Genomic DNA, 10,416 nt, shown 5'->3' with positions numbered 1-10,416 from the left:
GGACAACCTCAGGCCTGTCAGCTATTTCATGTGAGCCTTCGTGTTCATTCACACACTGAGGTCTCAAAAGTAACACATTACGAGCAGTGGTACAGGGCGCATCGAGGCACGATTTTGATGAACTAATGCTCTGACTGAAACCACTACAAACGCAGCTAGTTCCTCTTAACCCAGTTTCTCTGGGCTGTTCACGGGGGAGCATAAAGCTGCAAAACATGAACATGCAAAACGCAAAAATAGAGATTGGACGAATGAAAGTCATGAGATAATGCCACAACTCAATGATGGGTGGATATGTGTGTGCACTGAATCATGAATGCATCGCCTTTAGTTTTAGTTTTGCTCAATCTGTTACAATGAAATGTCTTTAAGAGTCTGTGAGTTAAGAACAAAGGTTTATTGTCAATAGGTCACTCATTGTCAACACAAGACTTCACAACTTGCACCTATGCCATAGTGCCGTGCTGCCATCAGGGCGTGAGCTGCCACAACACATTTTGAAAGTAGCAGCCGTGTGAAACTGTGCGTGTCGGCCATTCACCATGTTCTCAGCTGCACAGAATGAGAAAAAGAGGAAGCGGGGTTGAGATCCTGTGGCTGGCTGCTGGCTTTCTAAACTCAGTGTGAGGGCGAGCCCAACGTTCACGCAGAACATTGTCAGACCTGAGGAACTTTAAACCACCTTGTCTCCTCTCTTCTGCCTTGTTTAGGTGAACAGAGTGGAGTATTGTGCTGCCATCTGTTACCTATCATCGAATGTAAGTAGAGTTTATTTTTGCTTTTCTGAGTTTTGAGTTTCAAACAGAGATCTGCAAGCAAGGGCCCAGCTCCTTACTTGCCTTTGTCTATGCATCGTCTGAAATGTGAAGTACTTTTCTGCGTTAGAGTTCTGTTTTTAGTACATTTCTACTTGCCTTCTCTGTGCCAGTGTTTTGTTCTGCCTCCTCTGTCTGTGGGAAAGTAAGAAGACTTTTCCACTTGATGAGCAGTGAGCTGAACTTGACAGTCATCCGTAGTTACACTTGAGCAAATTAAGAAGCACAATGGTTGCAACAATTGTCAGGCTCTGTATCTAATAGCTGCAGCTTAGAGATACTCTCCTCTCTCTCTCTCCTGTATGGTGACTGTTCCTCTTCACAGTTTCTTTTAGCTTTTTAAAAGACTTTACTTGCTTCACTTCTTGCCAGAAGATGTGACGGTTTGTGCCACTGTGACTCAGACTGCATGTATGTATCATTGCCTTACATTTTTATTGCGTATGTTTCCTTCTCTTTTTCTGTTTCTGCCCTATTTCCCTAAAACAATAGCATCCCAAACCCATTTCTGACTCCCTCCTCGGCCTCAACCAGCAATCATCTCATAAAATGTCTTTACAGTGAAGACCTGCCTTGACTTTTTTTCCTGTATGAGTTTATTATTAAAAACTGAAAGCTTGAAACCTTTCTTGGAGTCTCTTACACTGTATCATAAACAATTATAAAAATTCAACATATCCACTTTCACGCCTCCTTTTCTCTTCCCACTGTCCCCCTTTCTTTCTTTTTGGCTTTCCTGTTCTTTTCCTGTCTTCACTAGAGTCTTTGGAGAGGTAATCCCCAATCAGCAGTTCCCTATTCCTTGCTTTGGACTCTCTCTCTCTCTTTCTCGACTCCCCTCCCTCCGTCCCTCCTCTCCCCTCCTGCTCTCTCCCTTCCTCTCGCTGGGTGCCAGAGCTCCAGTGTGAGAGAGCTCCAGTTCCAGCTGGCCTCCCCACTTGCGCTGCTCGAATGGCGGACTCCTCTCTTAACAACTCCTGGCCCTCCTTCTCCAAACTCTGGATGAAGAGATGGTCCTTCAAGAGAGGTACTGGTTTCACATGTGGTTGCACTTCGGCCGTTTTTTGGTTTGTCGGATAGAACAGAGGGAACACTGAGAGCGTAAAGCTGGGCAGAGAGAAGAGAGGGGTCATCATCCAGTAGAGGTTGTGGACTGGATGTGACCTCAGGATAAGAGGATGTGTTAGCTGTTGTTTGCCATTTTTACCTGATTGGGACTTGTGGTGAGTGATAGTTGCTGTGTATCAGAAGAGGGGTTTTGCAAAGTTCAATGAGTCATTTCTATCCCTGCAGCATTGTATAAGATGAGTGAACACAGAAATGTCCCCATGCACTTATAATGGGGAAGAAACTTTTGATTATTCATTGTCATGTCATCATTTGGTGTGGCGATACTGCTACAGTAAATGTAGAGTTAACAGCTCAATGAAGAGTTTTTTTGAATGATGTTTGGTGTGAGTTTGCAGTTTTCCAACTAAATCCATTCAGAAAAAAATCCTAAAAGTTCACTGGAAAAAGACTGACAAGTGGAGTTTTATACACCCGATTCACGCAACAACTCATCTTTTCCTGTTCATCCTTCTCTATATAAGGCAGAGCTTGAATTATTTCACACTGTCTGTTCCCATGCTGTTATCTTCAGAGACATAAAGACATAAAGAAGCCGTGTAAGACGCTTCCATTTTGCTTCAGCCAGGGGTGTCTGTGTAGCTCGACGCTTTGAAAGAGTAGTCGGACGAATCTCTGATCAAAGAGGATCTGTGAGATGACAGTTGTTTTGATGTGCGCTTCGACCTCAGATCTAACAGCCTCCGTATTCTGTTTTCAACAGCACACAACATCTGTCACACATGCACACACTTGCACGGTGTATCATCCAGGTACCGAATGGTCGTTATAACATTAATGCAAACACGTATTTGATGTATTGAATAATATATTTATGTTAGATGAGTTACAAGTGTGACTTTTTTCGTCATCTGTGTTTTTTGTAGCTGGGTGATATATAGGGTCAGTGTGTGTGTGTGTGTGTGTGTGTATGTCTCATCAGAATTACCTCAACAATACATAAAAAGTTGTTTATTGTACTAGTGTCTGTGTTGAAAAAACATCTGTTGACATAAACAGATGTGCTTGTCATAAACTCATCACTTCAATTGCAAATAATCAACTGACTGCATCATATGATGCCAGAGTTCCTCTTGTGATTGTCATGTATCTTTACGAACGTATGGACAGTAAGCTCTGTGGTGAACATGTCATTTCCTTCTTTCTCACGTTTGCTCAAATGTCTTCCTTTTCACAGAACTCATCAAACACAAACAGGGTCTAGGCACACAAATCTGTCATTTACATTCTGCATAATGAAAATTTTTGAAGTATTTTTTTGAATCTATCTGACAAGTACAATTCTCACAAACATTGTTTTACTTTTTAGTCTGAACAGAAAAAACAGGCTTAAGTTACTTAAATTCAGTAAAATAGCTGATTTATTGTAGGGCATTTGTCAAGCCAAGTCAAGTCAATTTCATTTTTATAGCACGAAATCAAAACTTTATCTCAAACAATCTGTTCAGCATATCACACCTTCTGTCCTTAACTTTGATTTGAAAAGGAAACAGTCCACAAACACCCTTCAACAGAGCAGACAGAAGTTACAGTTGTAGAATCACAATGCAGAGAGAAAAGAGGACCAATATTTAAAAGAAAATAAAAACAAAAAGTACATGAAGTATTAGATTGAGTAGATATTAAGTGGCGATGTGTTAATGTAATTAAGTCATTTATTAGTTGATAATGGTCATTAGTTGTAGTAGCAGGCCACCCTTTGTTATGTGGAGCCAAAACTGTGGTGAAAAAACAGCTGACTATGACAGTGCCAAAATGGTTGTGGAGACACACACACACACACACACACCTGAGCAGACACACACACACACACACACACACAGCGACACACACTGATGTTTCGTCCTTGTGTAATGTATAAGCAGATATGAGAGGCCAACCATAAAAGGCTGCGGTGGCACCACTGGACAACATCACTGCAGCAGTGTCTGTACCGAGTGTCTGAGTTTACACTTAACACGAGTGGGATTTGGACGCAAACAAAATCCTCCTCCAGCGGGGACACTGCCATCCCCGCAGAGCTCAGGGGGTGATTTAGTAATATAGAAAATAGATCTACAGTGTGTCTGTCTGTGTGTTTATGTGAGAGCATCTCTGGCTGTGGGGCGGATGCTGCTGGTTTTATTGCAAGACACGGTGCAGGACTGTGTGGCCCGTCTGCATTTGAGCCACACACACACACACACACACACACACACACACACACACACACACACAGACACTAATTATAACACTCACAAATATGATTAGAATTATCTGCAAAAATCCCCATTGTGTTGCAGATAGATAGCAAGGTCTCGGTCTCATTGACAAAAATGCTTCCATATGTCTGAGATGAGCTTTTCATATAGCTCACAGTGGTGAGTGTGATAAGGTCCATTGATTTTAGTGGCAGCCACCTGAGCACACAGGATATGTATGTCCATAATCCAATGTAATGTAGGTTGCACAATGGATTATATCATATAGTTATGTTTTTAAAGCTTAATCAGATTTAAAATTGAATTAGAATCCCTCAGTGGAACATTTCAAAGCTTCTATTTTATTGATTTTGTGCTTCACAGCATAATATATGCTACTAGCATGTTTCTGTGTCTGTATTATAGTCCAGAGAGGCGGAGCAACAACTTTTTCACCATTCCTTCATTACTGAAATTAGCGGCAGCAGTATACCTGTTCACACTGATCTTGGTAAATCAGAAAGCCAACCTTCACAGAGGAATAGAAACAGGGCAAAATCTATTCAAGGACAATGGAGTCAATGCCTGTGGAGCCAGGCTGGCTTAGGGTAAGGCTCGGGTTCACAGGAGCCCTCATGAAATGAGGCTTATGTAACTTGTCGTAGCTGCGGCTCTCCCCTCCTCAAATGGGCATGGTGCGGCTGAAACCCTAACAGTGAACATGACTTACTCAGACGCTTTTAAAGACTTTTCAGACACCACGAGACACTGATACCTTTTTTTTCATTTATGTGAAAAGTAAGAAATGTTACAATAGCACTCTTAGCCTCAAATATGTGATACCAAGCGCCATACTGTACAGTTCCTTCATATAGCATGTATTTCCTGTTACATTATTTACCACAGACAAGCAGCTTCTCGGGCTGCTGAAAGCTCAGTAAGAGAATAATCTCCAGCTCTCCACCGCTGATATGGAGACTACTGCTGGCTCATCATGCAGTTTACAGTGATGGCAGTGGTTTGTGGCATCATGTGAATCCAGGAATCTGTTTATGCAATGGAAACGTAAAGGAGCTTTTGCTGAGAGGATGGAGTAACTGAGCTTTTCTTCCATCACTGAAGTTGATTGCACAGGTGTTGTGCAGCTGCTGAAATCAGCCACGTCTGCCTTCTTTTGTGTTCTTTTTCTCCTCATGGTACCGTTGAAGTTATTGAGTTTTCGGGAAATGTTTATAACTCAGAGACATCACGTCCATTATCTTTCAGCTTCAGAGTGCAAGCCATGTAGTCAGCCCTGTGGGCCTCCCAGTGCCCAGCTCAGTGTCCAGCCTCATGCTCCCAGCAGGACAGGATCCTCCTCCTCCTCACTGTCCCCTGCCTCTGTCACTGAGGATGTCTTCTTTGGTAGCATCAATAAAGACCAGGTAAAGCTCTTTCATCTTGATTTGGATCATTTTCAATTTAGCTTCCATTCCTTTTTCAGCTGCATGGCGGTGTGGGCAGCCCCACAGAGCTGCTAGCAAGGCAATAGACTCACTTGAGTTACTTGAATGTTGGATTGGAGCTGATGTTCAGAATGTCTTTACCTCCTTTCTGTTCTCCATGTCTATCCTCGTACCTCTGTTTCTCGTCTGCTTTTAAACCCTACACTTTTCTGCCTCCTTTGCTGATTTGCAGGATGCGTGTTCAGTAGTCAGCGACTATGACTGCCCCTGTGCCGAGGTGAACAGCAGTCTGGAGGACCTGGTGGGACTCAGCTCTTCACTCAAAGACTCTGAGTACTTTAAAGACCTGGAAGGAGGGATACCGGCTGCACAGTCGACTGCATCCACATTAACCACAGTCACAGAGAGCAAAACCCTAACTGTTGGCCTCCAGGTGTCCCTAAACTCAGACGCTCCTGCTATCAACCAACCTGTGCAGACTCCTTTGAGCACACACTTCACTCAGGTCAATGCACCATCTTCTTCCCCCTTCTATTTACACCCTGCAGAGGAACGTCATCAAAACTTTGTGGTCACTCAGCTTAGTCCAAAGTTATTGCCAGGTTGTATCATTGACAGCGGTGATTCCTCAGGCCCTGCTGTTGGGCTTAGCTTGACAATTAATCTGAATGGACTGTTGGGATCAATGGAAGCAGCAAAAGGAATAACAGGATCAGAACAAGTAAAGGAGCAACTCACTATGGAGTTAGACGGAGAGCCAGACCTGGACAGCTTTCCTATTCTGGTCAGATCCCTGTCAACGTCTCGGAGGCACAGCTGGGGTGTCCCTTTGTCCCCCATCAACCTGGGGAGGAGGTAAGATGGATAGATGGTTGTAAAGGATGGAGAGAATTGAAGAGAACAACCTCATAAGGATAAATACAACTCCACCCAAATCTAAAGTCCTTCATGTGTTTTAGCTGAGCTCAGTGTTTCTGGTGGTTTAGTTGTTCTTTCACAGCCTCTAAAATAATGCAGTCTGGGCTACTTTTGGTCAAGAATATAACCAGTGCACCGAAATACTTAATGAAAGTGAAACCAGAAAACAGCACACATATAAACTCATAGAGCATCATGTCTCACTCAAATGTTTTGTGTGGTTAGTAGATACTTTTCACTGAACCCTCTGCTGTGTGTGTGTGTGTGTGTGTGTGTGTGTGTTTGTTGCTCTGCTCTGCTGCCAGACTGAGTCTGGATACCATGGCCATGGACAGCGATGGAGAGAGAGAGGATGATGAAGAGGGAGAGAAAGGTCTCTTCCAGTCCACCCAGCCGCAGACCTCCAGCTGCACAGCATGTCCTGGAGAGGAGACAGATGACTCCAGGCTGAGGTTCCCCTGTCCAAGAGCCAGAGTCACTAGCATGGTAATAAAGCAATGGTGACACATTATACAGATTATTAATCTTACCACAAGACCAAAACGCCAGCTCCATACCCATTGGTTTCCACTGAATACTGATAAATCCTTAAAAACAGGTCACAGATAAAATTAAAAACGTATACTTTAATCTTAAATAAAAAGGCTAAGCAATTTACTAAAGATTTTTAGCAAATGTTGCTCAGACAGGAGGATGTAGTGAATTTGTTGGGGACTATTTTGGATTAATACACATGTATTGCTCTCGTGATTATTTACAGCAACGGGACAGTGTATGTGGGATTGACTCAAAATAAACTACAGTGTGTGTGTGTTCATGGTAATGAAGGGCAACAGTTTGGCTCATTGATGAGTGTTTTAATATTTTTTGGACAACAACAGAACTCGCCAGCTTTTGCCAAACAGATGATACAGATCAAATCATTCTTGTTGTTCTTTCTGGCGATTTGTTGACAATAAGACAACTCTTGGTGGAGTCTTTGTGATATGTGCACAATTATGAAAATAACTAAATCAAGTGTTGCAACATAAATTGCCAACTCATAAAGGCCGCTGCAGGTAAAAGTTATCATGCTCAGTGTTTCAGCTGTATATTGGGGGGTGGAGTTAAAACAGATCAAATGTGCATGTGATGTACATGTGTGTTTACCCTTCAATGCTTTCAGGCTGGTGGTGTGCCTGGCAGGCATCTGTACTCCCGCTCAGAGATCCTCGCCACAGACGAATGTTCCCGTGCTGCGCACATTTCTCGTGTTGTGCAGACATCCAAACAGGCCGCAATGGCAGCAGGAGGTGGGGCAGAGCTTTTGTACACGTAGAGTACATGTTTGTTTATGTGTTTTGCACTCAGCAGGCAGCTGTTTTCATCATATTTGACCTTTTCATCTTTCTCTTCTGCAGCAGAGGAGTTCGACCCTGAAGAGAACTTACATTCTACTGAAGGACACAGCCACACGTAAGCCTAAACATCAATTACATCTCCAGCTGGGGTTACACGCCTTTATGACTCGCAATATGTGGTGGAATATCGATTTCCTTTCCAGAAGATGCCTCAGACTGAATGGCAGCTCAGGTTTAATGATGCTCGAAAGAAAGAGAAAACAGATACTCCTCTGGTGTGATCCACAGGAGGCAACTTTTGATTACTTGTGTCCTGTAAATTATACCTATAGCTTTTGAATGCTTCAGTGCAATAGTTCACATACTGTCCTGTAGTTGTAAATTATTATAGTCTGGTACTCCCACATAACGGGAGGGTGGGGGGGGGTCTTTCCCCGTTCCATCCTGACATTTCTGCTCCATGTCATATGTCTGCAACCTCCTCCCACAGTCCTCTTGCCCAGCTCCTTAGATGGCCCCTTAGTATGTGTGTGTGTGTGTGTGTGTGTGTGTGTGTGTGTGTGTGTGTGTGTATAGTATATGTGCTCTGGCGATTGTGTGGACACAGCAGACAAGGGAGGATTCTTCCCTAAATCACAGTTTGACACCTAGCTCCCAGCAGTCTTGCCCTCTCCTCTCCTCTCCTCTCCTCTCCTCCCCTTTGGCAGCCCCCACTCAACCTCAGTGTCTTGTTTGTCTTAGGCTGATGGTACAGAAAGTTGTGCTGGAGCTAAAGCTGTACCATGGGTAAGTAAACAGGAGAGGGAGGTCTGCTAGCTCAAACGCTCGTCCCAGTATTCAGAGCAGCAGCAGAGCCAGATTATGATTAGGGGGAGCACTGCACTGTGTGTGTGTGTGTGTGTGTGTGTGTGTGTGTGTGTGTGTGTGTGTGTGTGTAGGTGTGTTTACATGCATGCATGTTTTTGGCATGTGTGCTTGCATGTGCCTGTTTGGGCCCTGTCACAGTAATCCATCATCTCTTGAAAGAGTCTCTGGAACACTAGAGTTTTTTATTTTTTTGTTCACAAAATCACTGGTTGACGTTGAGCTCACTTGACTATGAAACCCAGCTGACCGAGTGAAACACATCACTTAAAAGTGCACTGCTGGCTACACCATGTTATACTCTCAGATTGTCTATTCACTTGAACTGCTTTAAATGTCTCTCATGGGGTCTCTGTCCACAATCTCATTGTCCTTCATAGAGCGAAGGAGAGGAACAACAGATCAGACAGCAAAGTTACAGGAAATGTCACTTGGTACGAGTTCCTCTCTCATGAGTAAGTACTGTCCTTATCATTGTTCCCTTATCACTAACGTCTACAAGTTTTGAATGAAAATAAAAATGTCCACATAACTATGCTTGATATGTTTCTTGTGTATTTGCATAGAGCTGTTTTATTGACCGTCTATTACAGAGTATGGTCAAAACCAAAAAGGTTAAACATGAAGTGAAAACTGCTCTTGGGTAGGAAGTGATGTGGTTTCTTTTCATTGAAACATTCAAATTCATTTTCCCATCACTGCAACTGTAACTATTTGAGAAAATCTTTCACATATTGAAAGTTTTACATTATGAATTTCATGTGTGTTAACTTTCACATTGTCAAGCAGGAAAGAGTGTAACCATTATGACGTACAATCATATAACTTGCACAAGACAAACACTGTCTTTTCTTGACTTACGCTTTTAAAAGACATTTTTAAAAGACTTTCAAGATGATCAAATAGACAATTTTCAGTAAATATTAATGTGCGTATGAGATGATTAAATTCCGTCAGATTCTATTTCTGTATGTTGTATTTCCTTTATTTCTTGGTGTGTATTCCATTTTCTGCTCTTTTAACAAGGACTGAAGAGGAGGATGATCGTACAGAGAAGGTGGAGAAAGGCACCAAGGTGAAGAGGACTCTCAGCTCTCTGAGGAACAGGGTGACTGGTTCCTTCAACAAAGATAAGGTAAACCTATGCCACAGACACACGGCTCACCATGTTGCGTTCCAATGGAATATATAGACTGATTATCATTAAAAAAGACCAAATCCTGAGGTGTAAACAGTCCCCTGGTGTGCATGTTGCTGCACACACAAGTCAATAATCCACTTACACTAACCTGTTATATATCCTGCCTCTGACACGATTATGCAACGTCATACCCAGCCATGCAGTATGTGTCAAAGTGAAAGAGAACATACAAATTTTCATGTAAAAACCTCCCCCCCTGTGTTTGCTTTTCTTGTTCCTCTGCAGGGTAAGAACCGAGAAAAAGAGCAGCAGAAAGAGAGGGGGAAGGAGAAGGAGCGGGAGGCTAAAGAGAAAGTTTGTGGCAGCAGAAGCAGCAATGGGCATTATTTGGTGCCAGGCGCTTTCTCCAGCTGTGCCACCTGCTCACTGTGCAGCAAGACCCTGCAGACAAAGCATGGCCTGCAGTGCATGAGTGAGTAACACCACAACCACATTTGTACACGCACCTACGCTTGTTCTCAGCCTGACACACATGCACAGGTGCTTCGCTCACACACAAACGCACCCCTTTAAACCCACGCTACT

The 10,416-nt window shown here is 43.1% G+C and overlaps 1 protein-coding gene across 1 annotated transcript in view; it reads left to right on the top strand.

Annotated features, from left to right (window-relative positions):
• Positions 1 to 786: 786 nt before the first annotated feature.
• The window catches only part of arhgef18b (rho/rac guanine nucleotide exchange factor (GEF) 18b), a 40,434-nt gene continuing 30,804 nt past the window's right edge, over positions 787 to 10,416 (top strand). The window contains exons 1-9 of the mRNA XM_031863921.1: positions 787 to 1,848; positions 5,396 to 5,547; positions 5,801 to 6,423; positions 6,792 to 6,972; positions 7,652 to 7,778; positions 7,887 to 7,941; positions 9,071 to 9,145; positions 9,717 to 9,825; positions 10,117 to 10,303. Of these exons, the coding sequence (XP_031719781.1) occupies positions 1,767 to 1,848; positions 5,396 to 5,547; positions 5,801 to 6,423; positions 6,792 to 6,972; positions 7,652 to 7,778; positions 7,887 to 7,941; positions 9,071 to 9,145; positions 9,717 to 9,825; positions 10,117 to 10,303 (1,591 nt within the window). The 5' untranslated portion in view covers positions 787 to 1,766. The remainder of the gene's footprint in view (positions 1,849 to 5,395; positions 5,548 to 5,800; positions 6,424 to 6,791; positions 6,973 to 7,651; positions 7,779 to 7,886; positions 7,942 to 9,070; positions 9,146 to 9,716; positions 9,826 to 10,116; positions 10,304 to 10,416) is intronic.

Source organism: Anarrhichthys ocellatus, unplaced genomic scaffold (assembly GCF_004355925.1).
Source record: "Anarrhichthys ocellatus isolate YVR2014 unplaced genomic scaffold, GSC_Weel_1.0 scaffold30, whole genome shotgun sequence".
In the NCBI taxonomy this organism is placed as follows: domain Eukaryota; kingdom Metazoa; phylum Chordata; class Actinopteri; order Perciformes; family Anarhichadidae; genus Anarrhichthys; species Anarrhichthys ocellatus.
This window is presented reverse-complemented; position numbering and strand designations above follow the sequence as displayed.